This window comes from Glandiceps talaboti, chromosome 3, assembly GCF_964340395.1.
Source record: "Glandiceps talaboti chromosome 3, keGlaTala1.1, whole genome shotgun sequence".
NCBI lineage: Eukaryota > Metazoa > Hemichordata > Enteropneusta > Spengelidae > Glandiceps > Glandiceps talaboti.
This window is the reverse complement of record NC_135551.1, coordinates 68,168-92,190: the sequence shown is the minus strand read 5'-3', so window position 1 is coordinate 92,190 and position 24,023 is coordinate 68,168. Positions and strand designations below refer to the sequence as shown.

At 38.1% G+C, this 24,023-nt stretch overlaps 1 protein-coding gene across 3 annotated transcripts in view; it reads left to right on the top strand.

The window, feature by feature from the left end:
* Positions 1–24,023, top strand: part of LOC144432511 (quinone oxidoreductase-like protein 1) — a 163,598-nt gene that overhangs the window by 103,900 nt on the left and 35,675 nt on the right. For 2 of the 3 annotated variants that reach the window (XR_013480725.1, XM_078120732.1), the window contains exons 6-8: positions 1,518–1,629; positions 1,865–1,972; positions 18,434–18,585. Coding sequence is in view for 2 of the 3 variants with exons in the window: in XM_078120732.1 (XP_077976858.1) it covers positions 1,518–1,629; positions 1,865–1,972; positions 18,434–18,585 (372 nt within the window). In the remaining variant the exon portion in view is untranslated. The remainder of the gene's footprint in view (positions 1–1,517; positions 1,630–1,864; positions 1,973–18,433; positions 18,586–24,023) is intronic. The other variant, XM_078120733.1, reaches the window with a different exon arrangement.

The window sequence follows — 24,023 nt, the reverse complement described above, 5'->3', positions numbered from 1 at the left end:
TCCAGTTTGACAAGACATTGACACCCGATACCAAAACATACATCCGAAGTTGCGTTCAAGGAAACCGTTAGTTGCTTCATGATTAAACACTGTCCGTTTACACAGAGGTTATTTCCACGCAAATATATAGCCGTCACAAAATAATTGACTATTAGGTATCCTGTGCAACTCTGTAGGGTTGCACTCGTGCTGTATATGCTGCTGTTCGAAGCATACGATATGCAGTCCGACATAAACTCACGAGCAAATTCAAATATGGCCGGTCAGTCTTATCACAGTATCGTGTAGTCTGCAGGAAACGTCCTCAATAACAATAAGTAAACATCAGTAAGCGTCTAAAAAAATAAACGACACTTGGTAGAGTTTTTCTAGTGTATGTTCGTTGAATTTAGCAGTCAGTATTGCCAAAGGAGTCACCACAATACAGATTTTGAGTGAAATTTTGTTGTGGATTTCTCTCATTGATCCACATAATACTGTGGTCTGATTGTTGCATTATGGGAAAATTTGGACCGGCCGATGAGGGCAGCATGCGTTCGATTATGCAACCCAGGGTGCCTCGAGGCACCTCGAGTTGCCCCAAATTGCGTTCGATTACTACACGACGTCACACTCGGGGTGCCCCGAGTCGACCCTCCTCATGGAGCAGGGGCAGCTTGGGGATTGGCCTGACCTGACTTGACCCAAGATGGGGACGACATGTGATTGGCTATCGTTAACAATTCCCCACATTTAGTGAGGAAATAATTTTTCACTTCAAATTGTCTAAAATATTTTGGAAAGACGGACCAAATTATTTATCGTGAATCACAGATTTAATTATAGGCTCCCAGGGGTACCCCAAATGCAATAAAATGCGTTCGATTATCACACGCCCCGAGGTGCCCAGGTGACGTCAGTAACCCTGGTCTGAGGCTCCCCGGGGAAGCATAATCGAACGCACCCCTGGTCTGGCACCAGCCCCCCCCCCCCCCCTACACACACACACTCACATACTTTTTTTAAAAAATTTCATGTTTTCTGTTTATTATTCATTTTGAGCTTTTGAGCTTTATAAAGGAAAAATGTCCACATCTTATGATCCCTTTAAAATAAATATATTCTATAAGCTCACACGGATACATTTTATTGAAAGCACCATTCCTCTAAAAAAAATTTGTGCAGACATTTTTATTATTATGTACTATTAAACCCCTTAACTTGTAGTAATAATAATAATAATAATAATAATAATAATAATAATAATAATAATAATAATAATAATACAAAGACGACAACAACAGGGATGGGTAGGTATGTGAAAAGATTCAAAATATGTATGCAAATATGCCTAGCAATAGGACCACATCCATAGCAACAGCTAAATGATGATTTATATTGTAAAGTTGAAAAGTGGGAAGGGCAGGCAAGTAAGTAAAGATCCAAAAATGTATGCAAATATTACAAGACCATGCCCATAGCAACAGCTAAATACAGTTGTGCTACAATGCCATTGACACAATTTTGTCATTTTGTAGTCAGCAGGCACCATTCTTATCCAATTGGCTCAGCTATGGGGTGTGAAGGTCATTGCCACAGCATCCACTCAAGAAGAAAAGCTACATTTGGAGAGACTTAAACCAGAACTTGGTAAGAAATGGCAATGTTGAATATGTAGAAATTAAAGTTGACAAATAAAAAAATAAAAGTTGAAAGGAATTTATCCACAATTTGCATAATAACAGCCAAATATCTGACATCTGTAGATCTCATTTTACAAAAGACATTGCATGGATTATGATTGTCATATTAATTTAAAGCAGAATTTGACTTTATTTGTCGCACTCTCTACACTATTCCAGTGTACATGTATTTCTCTTTTAAGCTCATGTTACAGTAATAGATTTAAGTGGAGGAAAGAAAAACACACTACTAAACAGTTGCCTTGAAGAAACTGGTGGTTTAGGAATAGATGTTATAATTGACAGTGGAGGTAAGAATAGCAGCTTGTAGTGGAATCACACCTTTTTTATAATATCATTTTCTGTTAATTTAATGTGTATTGTGTTATGGTGAAGTGGACTGTCATTAATGTGTATGTAACAGTCTTTCTCTTTATTCTTTGTTCTGCAATTATTTTGGTTGTTTGATGTCGGTGTTATATTCTACGTGGGTGATAATGATGGGTAGACTTTTAACCATCCCACTCACACACAACACAACATACAGGGAAATTAGGGGGTAGGGGACAATTTGTCAAGATAACAATTTTATACCAGGCAATGACTGACTTTCGTGTAATATTTATTGAACTTGGGTCGGCCAGCATCCAAATTATAAATATATTAATTTTAGACATTGTCTTCTCTGTAGTGTTGTTACCACTGATCTTCTTTCATAGCATTAGCGTTACCGTTGATCTTCTTTCGTAGCGTTTACCATTGATCTTCTTCCAATGATGATGTGATGTTTCGTTGGATCTGATAATTCAGGTATTAAGGAGGGGGATATTTACTTAATGGGGTTCATGACCCCAAGATCAAAAGAGAATACGCTCAACAAGAATATCTCCAATAAAACACTTCACTTCTTTATTTTATTTGTAGAAATAGTGAAAATACAGGGTTGCTGCACCATATGAAATAGTGAAAATACAGGGTTGCTGCACCATATGAAATAGTGAAAATACAGGCCTAGGGTTGCTGCAACATATGAAATAGTGAAAATACAGGGTTGCTGCACCATATGAAATAGTGAAAATACAGGGTTGCTGCACCATATGAAATAGTGAAAATACAGGGTTGCTGCACCATATGCCAAACAAGATCATAAAATACAGGGTTGCTGCACCATATGCCAAACAAGATCATAAAATACAGGGTTGCTGCACCATATGCCAAACAAGATCATAAAATACAGGGTTGCTGCACCATATGCCAAACAAGATCATAAAATACAGGGTTGCTGCACCATATGCCAAACAAGATCATAAAATACAGGGTTGCTGCACCATATGCCAAACAAGATCATAATATAAATCACACGTAAATTAATTGTTGATCCTTTGTTGACTAATCATTGATCTGAAGAGCTGCACCTGGAAGAGACCTCCAAGTCTGTCCAATGAAGCTCATAAATCTAGCATTTACATAGAGAAAGGCTAATTTGCATATGAATAGCTCTAACAAAAAATAACTATCAAACTACTAGAAATTGATGACATTTCACTTCATACTTCGAATTTGTGTATGAAACCACCAGTCAATCATAACTAAGTATCACACATGCTGACTTGGACAGTGGCCAAGTTCAAGGATCGTTAATAATATCCAATCAGATTACATAAATTGCCGACATAAATTAAGGGTCAAGAAACTTAACTACTCTTTTCCAGCAAGGTTTTTAAAAGACAGCTCTGATGCTATAATGGTTCCAATCACACATACCGGGTATTGTGAATTTATCTATGACCAGTGAAACTGAACCAGATGAATTTAAATTTGCCAGGGTTAAGCCTCTGTTTAAAAAGAACAGTCACTTGGAAGTTGGCAATTACAGGCCTGTCAGTATCCTGAGTGTTACATCTAAATGGACTTTAGCAAGAAATGTTCAGAATTATGTCAGAATATCCAACCTGATCCCATTCATATTTCTGAAGGTGATGTTGAATCAAGTTTTTAGCACAACTGAACTGAAGTTCAGTAGTGCTATAGGGATCGCCCGGCGTCTGTCTGTCTGTCAGTCTGTCTGTGTGTGTGTGTGTAAACAACTTAAAGTCAAAAACTGCTGAACCGATTGCCATGATATTTGGTGGGTCTATTACCTTGGGTGTCTAGTTGGGAAATTGTTCAAATCAAAATGATCGCATCACAGGTGTGTGATTTGGGTCAAAAATGTGATTTTTGGTCAAAAAACTTAAACTCAGAAACTACTGGGCAGATTGTGCGAAATTTGGTGGGAACATTCTTAAGGGGGTGTAAAGTAAGATTTGTTCATGACATGATGATTCCATCAGTGATATGCAAATTAGGGCTAAAAATGTGTCTTTTTGGTTAAAAATCTATAATTCCAAAACTACTGAGCAAATTGGGCTGAAATTTAATGGGAATGCATCTAGGGATGTATGGACGAAGATATATTAAGCATACAATGATTCCATGAGTGATATGCAAATTAGGTGTAAGAATGTTCATTTTTGGTCAAAAACTTATATCTCAAAAAGTACTTGGTCAATGAGTCTGAAACTTGGCGAGATGTTTCTGAAACTTATTTTCTTCAAAACATTTTGACAAAATTGGCCCTAGCGACCATGACTATGCCCTTTAGCAACAACCAAATGGCAGTATATTTTGGTCAAATAACAACATCATCTGGTAGGCAAGTGAGTAAACATTAAAAATATGTATGCATATACCCTAGCAACCATGACCACGCCCATAGCAACATCCAGACGGTGGTGTATTTCACAAAGATAACAGGGTTTAATAGACAATTGAATAAACATTCAAAAAATGTATGTAAATTTGCATAGCAACAAGACCACGCCCATAGCAACAGCCAAATAATCATGTATATTGCAAAGATAACAGGAATAGAAAGACAAATGAATAAACATTAAAAAAATGTATGCAAATACCCTAGTAACCATGACCACGCCCATAGCAACAGCCAAACGGTGGTGTATTTCACAAAGATAACAACAGGGTTTAATAGACAATTGAATAAACATTCAAAAAATGTATGTATATTTGCCTAGCTACAAGACCACGCCCATAGCAATAGCCAAATGATCACGTATATTGCAAAGACAATATCAGGAATTCATACACAAGTGAACAAAAACATACACAAATGTATGCAAATATATCTAACAACATGACCACGCCCATAGCAACAGCCAAATGATAGCATTTATCGTAAAGATAGCAACATGGTTGGATAGGCAACTGGATAGTTATTCAGCAAATGAACACCTATTGTTAGCATGGACTAGCACATGGATAAACATTTTTAAAAACTGTACAGTTGTGCTGCAATGCCTTTGGTGGTATTTTTTAAAGTTAAATGGGAACAAAGCACCCGGCCCTGATAGAATCACAACTGGGGTTATGAAAACCTGTGCTAGACAACTCAGTCCTGTATTCACCTACATTTTTCAAATACTCCTAAATTGTCATGTTGTTCCGCGCTCATGGAAGACATCCACAATCATTCCAGTTCCAAAGAAGCCCAACCCTAAACAGTTAAACGACTACCGGCCAATTGCATTGACATCAATTTTGTGCAAGTGCATGGAAGGTATAGTTAGGAAGTTTCTGCTCAGTGATGTAGTTGGCAAGTTAGATCCCTTCCAGTTTGCATACAAAGCACACAGGGGTGTAGAGGATGCATCTATCACACTTTTTAACTTAATTGTACAACATCTAGAATGTAAGAATGCGTACATACGGATTCTGTTCATAGACTTCTCCAGCGCATTCAATACTATACAGCCATACATTCTATTAAAACAGTTGATTGAGTTAAATGTTAATTCTAACTTAGTTCTTTGGATCCATGACTTTCAGACGTCAGAGGGTTTGTTAGCTCCGCTGTCAGCGAAAGCTGAAAGCGTAGCTTTAGGTATAGGTGGGTATTGAGGTATAGAGAGTAGAGTGAATCATAGGTGTCCGTCAAACTTTTATATTTTTACTATCTACTCCGGAAGTGACAGTCGGAATTCTTCGATATTTGGTGTGCATGTTCCCTGGGGGGAGGCTATTCAGATTTGTTCATGCCAAGTTGATCTGTGCCATTTTCAATTTTTTATGATTTTTTTTCATAAAATGTCATTTTCATCAACTCCTTGAAAACCTCTTATTAGATTGCTTTGATATCTGGCGTGTTGATGCGCAGGGGGTAGCTTACTCAGATTTGTTAATTTCAAGTCAGCACATCCTCATTTTTATTTTTTATGATTTTTTTTTTGTAATTTGAAAAAAAAATGAATATGTTAATGAGCATAATGACCGACGCCATATTGGAAATCAGTCGACGAGACTTTAAGTAAACTGCCACTTTTCAAAAAACACTATTGACGTCAAACAAGCAATGTAATATGTGCTATAGTCATAATTCTACGCATTGGGCGCCCAAATGACAAGCGTTTGTTCGAAACAGGGTTGTAAACTTCAAATCCAATTCTGCACCCTTCTACATAATCAGCCAGTCCGCAACATCCTCATTTGCATACTCTATCCTGATTCGACCAGAAGCTGTAGGTGACCTCATTTGACCGAGCGATTTTCCACAGCAAGTATCTTGAGTATCAACACAGGACGTTCTTGGTACTCACTAAAATCACACTTCAGACCCACTATAAAAGTGTGATGTTTTCAGATAACATGTAACTTGTGGTTAATTCTATATTGTCGTGCAATTTGGAATGACAGTGAACCAGAATTCAGACAACTTGCGTAAGGAAGGGCATGCCAGGCATGCGGTTGAAGTTATGGCCGACAATTCACATGTAAAGTTAAACGACATGAACGTGTCTTGCCTTTCCAAAATGCAAATATTTGGCAAGTAAAAATAATTAAAATAATTACAACTTTAATTTGGCTTCAGACTTTGCATTATGTTTTGCGTATCTTTCCCCGTTTTACATGTAAATCCGAAAAGGTTCTCTCTCATCATGTCATCAGTGTCAGTGATCATACCGCGCGCGGGGCTGCTTTGAGTACGAGCGAAGTGAGGCATGTTGAGGTATTTTGTTGAGAATTATAAATATTGCGAAATGTCAAGTACAAGGTTTAAATACAATGGAATGATGAAAAAAATGGCAGAGTCTGCTGACAGGCGCCGGTCACAAGAAACACTGTGAATTAAAATATCAGACGATGTATGTATTAATCACCGACAATCCACCCGTATGCACGAGGGACTAACCCGGAAGCAAGTCGTTGTCAGCCATACGTTACAGTGGTAACATCGTCCGAGAAATCGCTGCGTTCAGAGTGTCATTATTCACAGAATTGTTGTTTTCGAGTGAAAACCCGTCTTGAATTGTATAACTCTAACAAATGAAGACATGTCAAGTTATATTTTGAAAGTTGTATCGCTAGTTTGAGACGATTTTCTCACGTACTATAGTACTATCGAGGCTTACTTGGAAGTAGTAGGACCTTACTCCAGTTCATCGGGAAGTTTAGCCAGTCCGATAATTCTTTCTGGTTTAGTTTACAACACTTTTGATCACGCAGATTTTGTTGTTGTGATGAAAAGAAATTAAAAAAAAAGATCATTTCAACCATTTCGTTGTGTTTTCTTTGTAATAGAACATGAACGAGTGTTACCACTGTAACGTATGGCTGAGAATGACTCTTTTCCGGGTACTTGAGATTGTCGCCGTACGGAAACTAAGATGGCGATTAATACATTTCTTCCCTATATATATCTACCACAACTAGTACAAGTTGAATGTTGTTGACTTTGTAAATTTGTTAGAAAATTGAAATTCAAATTGCCTCAAAATTATTTTAGATCCCTAGTTTATTTCATTCATCATTAAAATTTTCCAGGGTTACAGCTGTAAGACACTGGAATTATTTATAGCCAACCTCAAAATCCTCTTTTTTTCTTTTTCTTGTGTGCATTTCCCAGTCATTTTTTTCTGAGATTTTGTGCAATTTTTCATAACAGTAGATTTTTGTCATAAAATGGTGACTATGGTATAAAAATACAATACATTACCAACTTCTGTGTAAAATGTGTTTTATAGTGAGACATATGAAACCACTAACCACTTTATTGCATCGCTAAAACAAAACTGCATAGTGAAGAGCTGAAGACCTGAACCACTTCTACATGTCACCAAAATAAAAAATTTAATTAAAAAAAACAACAACGGAGCTATTCTGACTGATAGGTCGCTTGTTTCAATGATCATATGTCTGATGAAATTGTACTGAATGCTGGTGCTCCCCAAGTTTGCGTGTTGTCACCAACATTATTTTCAATTTATACTGATCAGTGATCACATGAGATGTAATTCTGCAATAAGTTGTCTGTTTAAATTTGCAGATGACATGGCACTTGTTGGTCTGTTACGTGATGAAGACTCTTTAGCTGAATATTTTTGTGACATTGGAATTTTAAAGAATTGGTGAAAAGACAGCTTTTTAGAAATGAATGTTTCAAAAACAAAAGAATTATTTGTAGCACATAAAGTAACTGACCAATTTACACCTGTATCAATGAATAGAGACTCTGTTAAAGTTGTTACTAGTTTCAAATACCTTGGGTCAATTCTCGATGGCAAGCTCTCCTTCACCGAAAACACAGACTATATTGCGAAAAAGGCTCAACTGAGACTATATCTCCTTAGGAAATTAAAGTCATTCGATGTCAGTCAGAACGTGCTGCAATTAGTGTATAGATCTATTATTGAAAGTGTTTTGACTTTCAATATACTAGTAATCTTTTGGTATGGTAATATAGCCTTGTCTGAAATGTGGCACATGTAAATATTTGTCCCAGTTTCTTACATGAATTCTTTATTAATACTTATTAATTCAAACATATCATACATGTATTACCTAGCTACCACACTAGTTACAGAACATGTCATGTAAATGCTTGGTTGTTTCACAATCAATGCTTCTCTTATATTGCACTTTGGGGCAAAAGTGAACTTGAAGGTTTCGTAATGGAAATCTTCATAGATAGTTTATCAAAGAAGTTAATCTAAATTGTTCTACTCGTCACTATGAACTTGTCAGAAGGGATTAATACACTTTCTAATTCTGACAAGTACGTTATTGACACTACATATCACCACATCTAATCAGCTTCCAGTTTCTATTATACACTAGGTATGACCACCTAAAGTTCTCTAACATACCGGTGACTTTACTATACATGCAATATTAATGCCCCTATACCAATGTTACGGGCCCATTTGTATGTGACATGGGAAACTCATTTAAAACTTACATTTACATTAGCTTTTTGAAGCTTGTAAATATTACCTCAAAGGCTATGAATAACCTAGACATTGCCTTAATAGAAGCAAAAAAGTGCAGATCTGCCAGGGGGAAAACCTCAATGGACTCCCTCACCCCAGAGGCCACTCATGCAATCAACCAACAATCAGATGCACCAACAACATTTTTACCGTCATAATGGTATTAAACTTTTCTTAAATATTTTCACCCAATTCTAATTTGAGATGATATTATCTTTTAAAGATGTGAAATGTTTGCCAAGATAGTCTAAAATTGCCTTAAACTCCAAATCTCCCCTACCAATGATACTACCATTAGATGTGCTGACCTTAACTACACATATATGATGATGCTATTTAACTTTTTAAGAACATATTTCAACCCTATGTAAGTTATAAAGAATAGTTTCTGATACTTGATGGTGCTGTCTTGTAAAGCATGGATTAAGTTATTGTCTTAAATATTTTCAAACAGCAACATCGTAACTGTACAGGTTGATGACGTTTACAAATAACTCAAAGTAGTTCCAACCATAGTGTGATGTCAAAGTATAGTATGGCTTTCATATTACTATACTTTGAGGTCACACCGTGGGAATATGAGGGTCTATGTATGTAATAAGGATGTAAATCACATTGCTTCAGTGTTAAGCAAAGAACTTGAATCATGTAACAAATGGCTGATTGACGATAAGATTTCACTCCATCTAGGGAAAACAGAATTCATCCTATTCAGTACGAAATACAAATTGCATAAGGTTTCTGAATTTAGAATAACTTGTAATCAACGTGATATTTATGCCAGCAAATCTGTCAAATACCTTGGGCTCGATCTTGATCAGAGTCTATCAGGGCTCCAAATTGTTCAAAATATAATTAAGAAAAAAAATTCAAGGCTTAAATTTCTCTATCGACAGGCAGTCTATGGGTAAAATGCTGTCAACAAAACTCAAATCACAGCATTTCCTCTATCTGCCACAAGTGTAATGATATAATTGTATTACTCATAGTATTTTTAACATTTTAACATTTAACATTTTCTATAGCGCCCTTTCTATTATAAAACAAATATTCAAAAGCGCTGAACAATAACAATTAAAAATTAAAAGCATTGGGAAATGATAAAAAATTAAGTATATATAAAGCCAGAAAAATTAAAAAGGTGTTCAACCTACTCATATTTTTGGCATTTAATTTTTTTTTTTTTTTTTGGTGATGGGCAATATATCCTCATGCGGGCTTTGCATGGCTGTAAAATGCACTTTGTTTCAAAATTATGGAAATTTCTTTACATTTTCTGAATAATACATGTGACCATGTACATTTGAGTCAATTACAAATTATATAACATCTTAGACAGTGGTTTAGTTGGCTCTGATGATGCATGCAAGAGTAAATTGAGCTGTTGGATATCCAACGTGCACTAGGGAATGAGCAAAACTTTACGACCATGGGAAATGGGCTGAACAGTCATTGGGCCATCAAAATTCTGATTGTCTGAAAGTCTTGAAATGTTTTGCTCTTTGTTCGTGATTTTTTGAAACCAAATTAAACTTCAAGAGAAGTCATTTACCAAGTGCACATCCACAAAATATCTTTCCACTTTGCCACAACAAAATACACTTCATAGCCAGATAATATGTACTGCATAGTATAATTGTCTCAATTCTGGTATTTTATAAATACCGTATTTAAGCATTGTAAGACTTTAAATTATGTCCATGGTTTGATATTTTATGCCTCTAAATGGCCTCCTACACTGTCTTATCTTCAAAAACGTTTTCATTTTTGGAGGTGTCTCATCCCAATCATTAGCAATCATGGTGATAATTGTCTTTCTCCCAAAACAAGATTGAGGGTGGCTGATGGCAGAGTACCTCCCTGTATAGGTTAGAGCTAAGTAAGAGACATCTTTGTATGTATGTGAAATCCACATCCTTCGTGGAGTAATCTCGTTTGGACTGTTATCATTACAGTAGTTGGTTATCACAGCTATTTTAATGCATCATTGTACCATATAATTTTATATCTTCACTGTAGTGTAGGTGACAAAAAGGTGGCTAAAATAATTCTTGAGTTTCATTTGACAGATCTTAACATTTTTTGACAGGCGGGGGTGAGGAGCTACAAAATTTGCTTAACTGTAAATTGTGTACATTTCCTAACAGCAAAACTGATGGAAATTGATTGCCATACACAGAAATTGCAAGAGCAACATTACTGAATAAGTACTATATAAACTCAACTTGAAATGTTTTGCTATCATTATATATGGCTTGTTTTTACATCAGTGTCCATCATCCTTGTCCAACATCAAAAAAAAAAAAAATTAAAATTTTAAAAAACCAACGTACCTGCCCAATGTGATAGGTTAGGTTGCCCATTGAACAGCTTTTTTATTAGTCCCCGCCAGACGAAGTCTGGGACGGGGACTTATGGATTGAGTTCCGTCCATCCGTCCATCCTTCTGTCCATCCAGAGCCGTTTCTTGGAGATGCCTGGACCGATTTTTTTCAAACTTGGTACAGTGGCAACATACAATGGCATACATATACACGTCAATTTGTTTCATGATATGATCCAATATGGCTGCCTAGCAGCCATTTTGTTTGCAAATTTTCCCTGTCTAAAGCCATAACTCAGACATGCTTGAACAGATCTCATTCAAAGTTGGCATTAGCACAGTGTTCTATGACATACATGTGCATATCCATTTTCGTCGTGATACAATCCAATATGGCTGCCTGGCAGCCATTTTGTTTGCAAATTTTCCATGTCTAAAGCCATAACTCAGACATGCTTGAACAGATCTCATTCAAAGTTGGTATTAGGACAGTGTTCTATGACATACATATGCATATCCATTTTCGTCACGATACAATCCAATATGGCTGCCTGGCAGCCATTTTGTTTGCGAATTGTCCATGTCCAAAGCCATAACTCAGACATACTTGAACAGATCTCATTCAAAGTTGGTATTAGGACAGTGTTCTATGAGTGACATACATGTGCATATCCGTTTTCTTCGTGATGTGATCCAATATGGCTGCCTGGCAGCCATTTTGTTTGTGCAATTTTCATGTTGTAAAGCCATAACTCAGCCATAACTCATGCTTGAACAGGTCCCCCCCCCCCCCGTACCCGACCCATCCTTTATTGTTGAATGGTTTATTCCATCATGTCATCTTGAAGAGTAGGCATGTCCCATGCCCAACGAGGAGACACAACATGAGTAGGCATGTTCCATGTCCAACGAGCAGACACAACATATCTAAGTCTGTTTGATTTAGGTTCACAAGTGTTAACTGTTGCCTGATCAGAGTAGTGATCAAGAAAATGACAACATAAACTGCCAGTTCCTTAAAACCCAATCATAGTGGGGACTATGTCATTCTCAATGACTTGTTTTTTCTGGCCTAAGTTAAACTCGTGAGATAAACATACATAAAAGACATGATAAAACTACTAAAATGCTACAATCAAAATCAATCAATCAATCAAAAAATTTATAGAGCACCTGTATCCAATACGAAGTAGAGTTCAGAGGCACTGTACAGTTAAATATTGAAAATTTTCGCGAACAAGTATGTTTTAAGGTTCTTCCTGAAGGCATTGACTGTGGGTGTCTGTCGAACCTCCAGTGGCAATTTGTTCCAAAGACGTGGTGTGGCACATGGGAAAGCACAGCCACCGAATGAATTACATCTGTAATTGGGTTCAAACAATAAGTATTTGTCCGATGAAGTGTGCGGAGAATAGGCTTCTTATGGATAGTGTCTGTAAGGTGGTGAAAGACCATGCAATACTTTATAGGTGGTCAGGAGAACTTTGCAATCAATTCTGTATTGTACAGGCAACCAATGCAGTTCCTTTAGAATTGGTGTAATATGTTGACATTTCTTTACCAGTGTGATGATCTGGCAGCTGTGTTCTGTGCTTGTTGTAGTGGTTTGATGTGTTCATATGGTAGTCCCTAAAGAAGTGCATTGCCATAGTCGAGTTGAATCAGTTGCTGACAAGTGCGTTTACTGAGAGAGTGATGAATGTGACCGATTTTGCGGAGATGAAAGTAGATGGAGCGACAGGTTGCAGATATATGTTTTCTGTATGTATGATGACAATCAAAGATGACTCCTATATTCCTAGCTGAATCTGTTAATTGGATGTTACTATAGCCAATTAAGATTTGGTTGATTGGACATGGCAGGTGGCTGAACTTAGATCTTATCAGCAGCACTTCTGTTTTGTCATCGTTCAGTTTTAATTTATTTCGGGTCATCCAGGATTTGATGTCATGAACTGCTGATTCCATGATGTCGACTGAAGGTGAGGTGTCTAACGGTAAAAATGATAAGGACAACTGATTGTCATCTGCGTATAGGTGGAAATTCAGATTATGTTGACGAATAAGCTGTCCAAGTGGTGAGATGTATATGCAGAAAAGTAAGGGACCGAGCACGGAACCTTGTGGTACACCAGATTCCAGACCAGAATCCATGGTAGTTGTGGTCTTTCAGTTATCCGCCACGTTTTCACAGGAGCATGTTTATCTAACAGTTCTCTCAGTACAGAGTTGTTAGTGGAAACCAAAGTGTCTAAATGCTGACTAGACAGAAAGTCTTAATCACATAGCTGCGATGCTAAAATGTCATGTCTGAATGCCAATTTATCCATCTTTCGGTAAGGTCGGAATTTGACCAACTTTACCTCAATGTGTCGACTGATCGTGCCAGGATTCGTTGTAACAAAACAATAATCGCTAATGGGTGGAAAGATACCAAGCCTGCCATCATCCCTTGTTATAATCAGGTCATTGAACTTAGGAGCAAACTGATCTTGTGTATTGTTAACATGAATGTTAAAATCGCCACATATTATGATGTGTTTGAATTCTTCCAGAAAGACGTTAGTATTGATGGTGTGTACCTTGGAGTATGGAGGTCTATATATTGTGATCAGTTTGATTTTTCCTTCTTTATGGGTAACTTGCCATTCTGCATATTCAAAAGATCGATTCTGACTCCAGCTTGGATCTTGTGAACTTTAAACAAATCCTGACGATAAACAACAGCAAGTCCTCCGCCAGTTCTGTTTTGTCGCGGATGGTCTTTTATACTATACATAGGTGGAACACAGGCTGATTTGACGGCTGTGTCGTTATCTTTCAACCATGTCTCTGTTATTACACAAAAGTCAATGTTTTCCTGTACAAGATGGTCTCTGAAAATCTGGCACTTGCTTTTAATTGACCTTACATTAACTGCTGCCAACTTGACAGTATTCAAAGTCCCTTTTGGTTGAACAGTTTTGACATCGGGATAGAGTAAGTTTTTAAATCTCACCCCATTGTTCACATCCCATGGTCTATCTCTCTGTTTTCTGCCAGCTCTTGTACCTGTGTATCGTCTAAGGATACCAGTTTTCATTAGTTTGTGAAATAGGCAACTTGGAATTCTTGCAGGTGTTCTCAGTGCATGCAGTGGAAATAACGTGTCAGCAGGTTGGGCTCGTCTCGTGCTCCGTGTCTCAATAGTATATTTCATACTTTTACAAGTATCTTTGAAAATGCTGTATCCTGTTCCTTCTCAACATGAAGTGTGATGATTGTGGTACCAGGAAAAAGGTGAGGACGTGCCAGGGCGACCTCATGTTGTGTGAAAAATGTAACCTAGAAAGATTCGGCTGTGACGACAACGTCAAAATGGACGCCACATGCATTAGTGACAAATCAGTTGACAAACTCCGGGTCCTTCTGCAACCTATCCAGAAGCAATTAACTTCAATTGCAAGTGACTTATCAGATGTTAAAAGGAAGCAAACAGACATGGTGCAGTCCATGGAGTATATCAGTCTGGAGTTTGAAGAAATGAAACAAACACTGGAAAAACTACGTAAGTCAAATGCTGAATTATCGCAAGACAATAACGTGTTACGTAAGGAATTGAGGGAACTAAAAAGTGAGGTTTCTGACCTTGACCAATACCACAGGTGAGTAAACCTCGAAATCTGTGGTATACCCGAGTCACAAAGTGGAAATGAGAATACAGATAAAATCGTCTTGTCGACTTTACAGAAAGTACATTTTTCCATTAGTGAATCTGATATCGATATTTCTCACCGTCTTGGAACCATAAAGACTTCACACCATGATAGCCGTCCAAGACCTAGACCTATAATTGTACGATTCACATCACGAAAACAGAGAAATGTCATCTACGAGAATCATCGCAAACTAAAAAACATCACAACCAAAGACATTGGGTTTAACCAAGCCAACTACATCTTCATCAACGAAAATCTATGTAAAGCGTCGCCGGATCTACTTTCTATGGTTAACAAGGCCAGAAAGCAATCACAGTACAAGTATATGTGGACAAAGAATGGTAGAATATATGTAAGAAAAGACCAAAGTGACGACCCAGTTATTATCAGGGTTGAAGATGACATCAGAAAAATTCAGTAGGATCTGTTGTGTGATAAATTAGCTTGCTAACTAAACAATGACAAATAATGGACACTGAATACGAAGAAGACATTCATGCTTTCAATATTGAAAACTACACTCTATCACCGTCAGAGTTTACCAGTAAATTTGCCACTAAATACAACAAATCATTCTCAATCTCACATATTAATATTAGATCACTTAGGAAAAACTTCGATAATTTGAAAATGTTTTACGAGGATTGTATCAAACAAAATTTTTAAATCATTGGTTTATCTGAAGTATGGCACCTGGACAACCAACACCTTGCTAATTTACATAACTATTCATTGGAACTGAACTGTAGAAATTCTGGTAGAGGCGGCGGTGCAGGTGCATATATTCACACGTCCATCAAATATCGAATCTTAGATTATTCCGTAGTTCACTCTGATTGTTTATGGTTAGAATTACTCGCCAAGAAACAAAGAATTATTGTTGGGGTTATTTATCGAAAACCCAATACTAATATTCCTGAATTTACGAATTCTCTACTTAACACACTCCATAAAGTCAAAGTCGATAAAAAACAATGCATTCTGATGGGTGATTTTAATATAAATTATTGTAGTAGGGATAATCAGAGTAACCAACTAATTTCCATATTGCAGTGTTTACACCTTGAGCAGATTATCTCAGTCCCTACTCGCGTTACTTGCAATACATCAACTGTTATTGATCACATATATACAAATATTAGCACGGATAGAATTCATGCCGGAACTATTCAAACTGACATATCGGACCATTTTCCTACTTTTGCTATTTTTGAAAACTTCGACATTGATTCGCCAAACACCAGACCCGTCCTTACAAGAAATTTTAAATCTTATAAGTATGATCATTTTATAAGTGATCTGCAAAACGTGTCTTGGCAACCTGTATACAATGCCTCTGATACGGATTCTGCTTTCAATTTATTCACAGATATATTTACTGATATATGCAATAATCATGCCCCCCCCCCCCCCTTCGTCTAAGAACCCTCAAACCAAAGAGGAAAAGTAGTCCATGGATTACAAAAGCAATAAAAAAATTGATAAATATAAAACATAAATTACATTCTAAAGTCATTGCAAGTCAACATGAAGCTAGTGCTGTAGCAAAATATAAATCTTACCGTAATCTGCTTACAAGTGTACTGAGGAGTGCAAAAAAGAAGTATTTTGTAGATTTGTTAACCTTTAACAAAAATAACCCCAGAAAAACGTTGAATGTCATAAATAATTTAATTGGTAAACAACATAGTGTTTCTATATTCCCAGAAAATGTGCAGTTGAATGTTAATGGCAACAGCCACCTCGTAACAGACCAGGGTGAAATAGTAAAGGGATTTATTAATGAACACTTTGTCAATGTAGGTAGACAGTTGGCTGAGACTATTCCGAAGACAGATATTGATTTTAGGCAATTTTTCGGTCAACCTCTGCAGCATACGTTTTTCCTCAAACCGACAACGGAACTTGAAGTATGTAATCTTCTGAAAACCCTAGATCCCAAAAAAGCATGTGGTTGGGACAATTTGCCCCCTCAGCTATTAATTGATTCTGCAGATATTATAGCACACCCACTTACACATATCTTTAATTTGTCATTTTCTACTGGCATATTTCCTTCTGCTTTGAAAATCGCAAAGGTCACGCCTATCTTCAAAAAGGGTGAAAATTGTAATCCCAGAAATTATCGACCAATATCTATTCTACCTCTTTTTAGTAAGATTTTGGAAAAAATAGTCAACAACCAATTTACTATTTTTTTCGATAAATATAGCATACTATTCAAACATCAATACGGATTTAGGAAGAAACACAGTACTAAATTGTCAATGATTAACTTGATAAATCATATTTTAGAACAAATGGATCAAGGTAACCCCACTCTTGGTATATTCATTGATTTCAGCAAAGCATTTGGTTCAATTGATCATAAGATATTATTAGATAAGCTAGAACACTATGGATTTAGAGGTATTATTTTGCAATGGATCAAAAGTTACTTATCCCAAAGATCTCAATTCATAAGTCTTGGTGGGATTACGTCACAAAATTAATTTATTAATTGTGGGGTTCCCCAGGGTTCTGTCCTTGGCCCCACACTTTTCTTACTATACATAAATGACCTTCCAAATTCTAGTTCATTTTTCAATTTTCGACTGTTTGCTGATGACTCAAATCTATTTCATACTTACCCAGCAAACCACTCAATTGATCTTGACATTGCTACCAACCACCTAAACATGGTGCTGCAATGGTGTGATGTCAATAAAATGACAATCAACAAAACGAAATCAAATTATATTATTTTTAGGGGCAAACAGAGACAAGTAGATGTTAAGGGTTCTATTCTAATGAGAAGGGACACTATTAGTGAAGTAAATGTTGTCCCTTTTGTTGGTCTCCTTATTGATAAACATTTAAAGTGGACTAGCACATGTCCACATCAAAATCAAGACGATGTGTGGTATGCTATTCAAACTAAGACATTTTTTACCAATAGACACTTTGATTCTCTTGTATTCATCCCTTATTCAGTCTCATCTTACCTACGGTCTAGAAGTTTGGGGGAATGCATATTCGACACATTTACATTGTATTTTGACGGCACAAAAGATGGCAGTCCGTGCGATGATGTTTAGGTCGTAAATGGATCATGTACAGCAGAATCCACCATATTCATTCGTCTTCCACTGTATGAACAATTTGATCGATTTCTCACCAAATATGACACTCCAATAATGACTAAGCTTTGCCACAGTCCAAGGATATTCACAAACATTTACTGACATCATTGAAAGTCACCTCTCAGTAAAAGCGTAGTAAGCAATAGGTTACGGAGTGTTCGATAGGCAGCCAACACATGGCGTCATCAATTGTTGCAATAAACATACAGAGTTACGATATTCATATTTTGTCTATGTCACTATATACATTGGCATGCTATTACAATAAACTAATTCCATTTTTACTATGTTCTTGGTATACCTGTAGTCAGCATGTATCCAAATGAGGAAGAAGATAGTGTGACAGGAAGCCCAGTGAAGAAATTCTGTCAAAAAGAAATGTTTGTACCAAATAAACATGAATTGATCATGAGTTTAGCAGTTGGTGGAAGATGGATAACGTCACAACATAATTTACAGGTACATACATTGATAAACTAACAGGTTATGGTGATATACTAAGTTACTATGGTGATAAAATGACACATTGGTGATACTAAATTACTATCATGGTGATAAACTGACATGCCATGGTGATATAAGTACTATGGAGATAACCTGAAAAATAAATTGACTGCATGACTCCTCATACATACAAATATTAACCATTTAGTAGTTGGTCAGCCTTTTTCAACGGTAACAAAAAAAAAACACCAAAGTTGTTAAGAAATTACATGTAACAAAGAATAGTCTGATTTTAAAATCCTTCTAATTGCATCTGTGAAATAATAAATCAATGTAAGAGTTGAATGGCATTTGTTGTTTTTGGTCCAAAAAAATACCAGTATCTTAAATGTGTAGAAAGCAGCTTTAAAGTTGAACACATCCAGGACCAGAATTACTGTAAATTAGCCATTTCCTCAGCTATGTGCAAAAATCAGTTTCAACAACTATGTCAAAATGCATTAAAGGCCCGTATTTCAATCCCAGATCACCGCATTAGGGACTACTCCACCCAGTACACAGCGTCTTATCTGAGCGGATTAACACTCACGTCACCGTGTCCACATATCAATGACAACGATCAAACATTTACTAATCCTATTATGACAGACACTGTTTCTGCCTGAACCAAAATCATTTATAGTAACAACGGACATCGGAATCATTTCACTGCGTTGCTAGTCGTTGTGATACTCGAACTGTATTATGTACAGGCTCGCAACGAAACGGCCATATACACATTGAGCTTGAAAGTTCGGCCGACACAGTATACAGCGACTGTGCAGTGTGCGTATTATACCATAGACAATGGATGGCAGTTGTCTACTGCATATAACACTTTTGACTCGACAGAGGTGGTAATTTTGTTTCATTGTAATGTGTCATAATTATGTAACACATATAGTTTTATAAATAAAAGAATGAATTTCACGAAAAAGAACCTTTTGTATGTTTGTTCAAAGATCGGAATACAAATGTACCGGGGAGACAGCTGTGTTGACGTATCACACAACAATGCACTAGCGATGGCAAAGGAACTGTCTGAAGTAAATCGCTGTTTTGTTTATCGTTCATTGCAATGTCCCGAAAGGGTTGAACGGGCCAATTTTATAACTTTACCACTGTACAGTGAATCAAAATATGGAGCTTGGACGACAGCGTATGAATATAACGGGGTGTGCTGTACGCCGGGGATGTACGTACGTGGCAGGGTGGAGCCGAAGACAATTGCACTTACAGCTACACGACTTTTGCAATTGAAACTCATGATCCAAAAAATCTGTTTCGGCACCATTTTGAATAGTATTCTGCCTTCTTTCCTTGTATATTTTTGTCCAGACGCGTTACATTATTTTCTGTTGATGCAGCATGTACTATGTGTATCATAACACGGAAAGTCGGGTTGACGTCATGCTCAGTTTAGATTGAGATGATCGACATACTGCCACTTCCAACGACATGGTGAAAAAGAATGCTTTGTTACATGTAATCAATTCAAAATAATACGCAGATAATGGGCGGAAAAAACCCCAAAATTTACTTCTTTAAAAAAAAAGATTTACAGGTTCGTTATTATTTCGGGGGAGTTTGAATTTATTGTGTGATTTGGCACGCTCGGTATGTGTAACAGGGTGTACCGATTTTCAGCCTTCAATGCAAATGCCAAAACCACGTAAAATATATAAAAATTCAAAACCGATTGCCACTTTTTTTCGAAACTGTCGTTTTACTCAGTTGCAACGTCAGTTCCAGTTTGTCATCAAGATGAGCAGCAAGATACTGATTGCCGTCAATGAAGTTCAAAGGGACGCTATCAAGGCTCTCTTTGCAAACTCCGGATGGGAACTGGTTATTGATTCCGAGTCACCCGACCTTGACAACACTGGCGTTGTTGAGTCAACTGACGAGGTCTCGGCCAGCAACGACAGTGGTATCGATATCGGTGACGAGGCCTCGGCCATCAATGACAGTGGTATCGGGGACGATCTGCAAGATCAAAACAACGACATTGCTTTGCATCAAAACGAATGTCCGCACTGCCTTTGCTACCCGTGTGTCACAACATACCGACAAGACTGGCTTGGTATGGGCCAGGAACCTTGTGACAAAAATGTTTTGGTTCGCCATCGGCTCTACCGAAAGTATTGGAATATGCTCGACCGAAGAAATGCGTGGAACGATCCACGCTACTTACATAGGAAGCAGCAACTAATGCAGGCTGATGATGTTGCCATCAGTTGTAGGGAAGTGATGCCTACATGCGTCACTTCGCAGGTACGGTCTCTTTATCCAAATTTACCCGGTGTGCCGTACAGAGGTCATAGCTGGGCGTAAGCTCGGTCTAACCGAACGGCTGAAAAGCCACAAACCAAACGGCCCTTTTCAGGGCCACCACATCCTCCAAAAAGAGTGTACCTTACCTAAACTACACGTTCATGTTTTGCGTATGTCGGTGTTGTCATTTGTTAGCAATTTTATTCGAATTTGAGATCAAAACACCTTTCTAATTGGTTTTCTACTGTATGTGTAAATGGTACTCCCATTACCAAAAAATAAAACCCAAACAGAAAGACAATCACACACACACACACACACACACAAACACAAAATAGTCACATTTCTACCACTGTATACTTTTGCCTTGTCGCCGGACCGTACTTCTGATTTGATCATTACCGTTATGTTATTATGGTAGGTAGAGGTAAATAATCTAGCGAATTGATTATCGAGATACTACCAACCCCCCAGGGAGTTACGCAAACGTTTACACAGTATTTGAGTGACAGCTGTTTGGACGCTTCTAACCTAACATTTCGCCACATACCATATGACAACATACATCAAATTTTGCTCCCAGATCATCATAATTTACAAAACAATTCAAACAGGCACCTCTTCTACATATTTATAATTCATTTTGGGATACATTTAGAGTAAATGCTCTGGAAATAGCCGTGATTTTGACAGTTTTCTTGGCGCACCCAGGCGATGTTAGGCGTACAAGAGGCTTTGCATAAATGAGCGTCCCTACTGTAATCCTCCTTTTATAGTCGATACGGGCCTTTAAGAGCAAAAGTCCTCCGATTCCAATGATTACATGCTCTATCACAACACAAGGAATATATGTCATACTCATCAACTCTTTCCATCACACAGCTTTTACTAATGTGGTATTCTGATATGCTATACAGTATTGTATGTTTCAAGTTTCCCTTTCCACTTTACTGAAAATATTTGGTTTTATATGACCATCCTTCCATTGTTCCTAAGTGATATCTAACTATTTTATGTAAACTGATTTTAGTACATATCATAGAAGACAAATATGGATGCAACATTTTATATATTAAAAACAAATCTCAGACGTTTACAAAAAACAGCATATCTCAGCCTACTGCCTAAGTAGAATGTCACTTTGTCAGTCATGCACAGGTGGATGGACAAGACCTATCATGTCAAGAATCCCATGACCCATGCAGGTGGATGGACTGGACCTATCATGTCAAGAATCCCATGACCCATGCAGGTGGATGGACTGGACCTATCATGTCAAGAATCCAATTCCCATGACCCATGCAGGTGGATGGACTGGACCTATCATGTCAAGAATCCCATTCCCATGACCCATGCAGGTGGATGGACTGGACCTATCATGTCAAGAATCCAATGACCCATGCAGGTGGATGGACTGGACCTATCATGTCAAGAATCCCATTCCCATGACCCATGCAGGTGGATGGACTGGACCTATCATGTCAAGAATCCCATGACCCATGCAGGTGGATGGACTGGACCTATCATGTCAAGAATCCCATGACCCATGCAGGTGGATGGACTGGACTATCATGTCAAGAATCCCATGATCCATGCAGGTGGATGGACTGGACCTATCATGTCAAGAATCCCATGACCCATGCAGGTAGATGGACTGGGCCTATCATATCAAGAATCCCATGACCCATGCAGGTGGATGGACTGGACCTATCATGTCAAGAATCCCATGACCCATGCAGGTGGATGGACTGGGCCTATCATATCAAGAATCCCATGACCCATGCAGGTAGATGGACTGGACTATCATGTCAAGAATCCCATGACCCATGCAGGTAGATGGACTGGACTATCATGTCAAGAATCCCATGACCCATGCAGGTGGATGGACTGGACCTATCATGTCAAGAATCCCATGATCCATGCAGGTAGATGGACTGGACTATCATGTCAAGAATCCCATGACCCATGCAGGTGGATGGACTGGACCTATCATGTCAAGAATCCCATGACCCATGCAGGTGGATGGACTGGACCTATCATGTCAAGAATCCCATGACCAATGCAGGTGGATGGACTGGACCTATGATGTCAAGAATCCCATGACCAATGCAGGTGGGTGGACTGGACCTATCATGTCAAGAATCCCATGACCCATGCAGGTGGATGGACTGGACCTATCATGTCAAGAATCCCATGACCAATGCAGGTGGATGGACTGGACCTATGATGTCAAGAATCCCATGACCCATGCAGGTGGATGGACTGGACCTATCATGTCAAGAATCCCATGACCCATGCAGGTGGATGGACTGGACCTATCATGTCAAGAATCCAACGACCCACGCAGGTAGATGGACTGGACCTATCATGTCAAGAATCCCGGCCATGACCCATGCAGGTGGATGGACTGGACCTATCATGTCAAGAATCCCATGACCCATGCAGGTAGATGGACTGGACTATCATGTCAAGAATCCCATGACCCATGCAGGTGGATGGACTGGACCTATCATGTCAAGAATCCCATGACCCATGCAGGTGGATGGACTGGACTATCATGTCAAGAATCCCATGACCCATGCAGGTGGATGGACTGGACTATCATGTCAAGAATCCCATGACCCATGCAGGTGGATGGACTGGACTATCATGTCAAGAATCCCATGACCCATGCAGGTGGATGGACTGGACTATCATGTCAAGAATCCCATGACCCATGCAGGTGGATGGACTGGACTATCATGTCAAGAATCCCATGACCCATGCAGGTGGATGGACTGGACCTATCATGTCAAGAATCCAACGACCCATGCAGGTGAATGGACTGGACCTATCATGTCAAGAATCCAACGACCCATGCCAGATCCACAAAAACAAGTCCATCCACCTGTTTTCTCAACACAGAGATAATGGAAGTGAAAGACCACCAGATGATTTTCAACCTCGTGCACAACTAAAGTAATTGTTCAATAAGGAGTCAGTGTCAAATAAAAATGTTAAAAAACTTGCTGAATAAAGGCAGGCATCATTCATTTAAAACAACAGAAAACACTTGCTTCAATGAGGGAAAGGAAAAGATTAGAGGAAAGGCAGCAGTTTGCTGAAAAAAAAACATTTGATAATTATGACTGGGTTGAGCT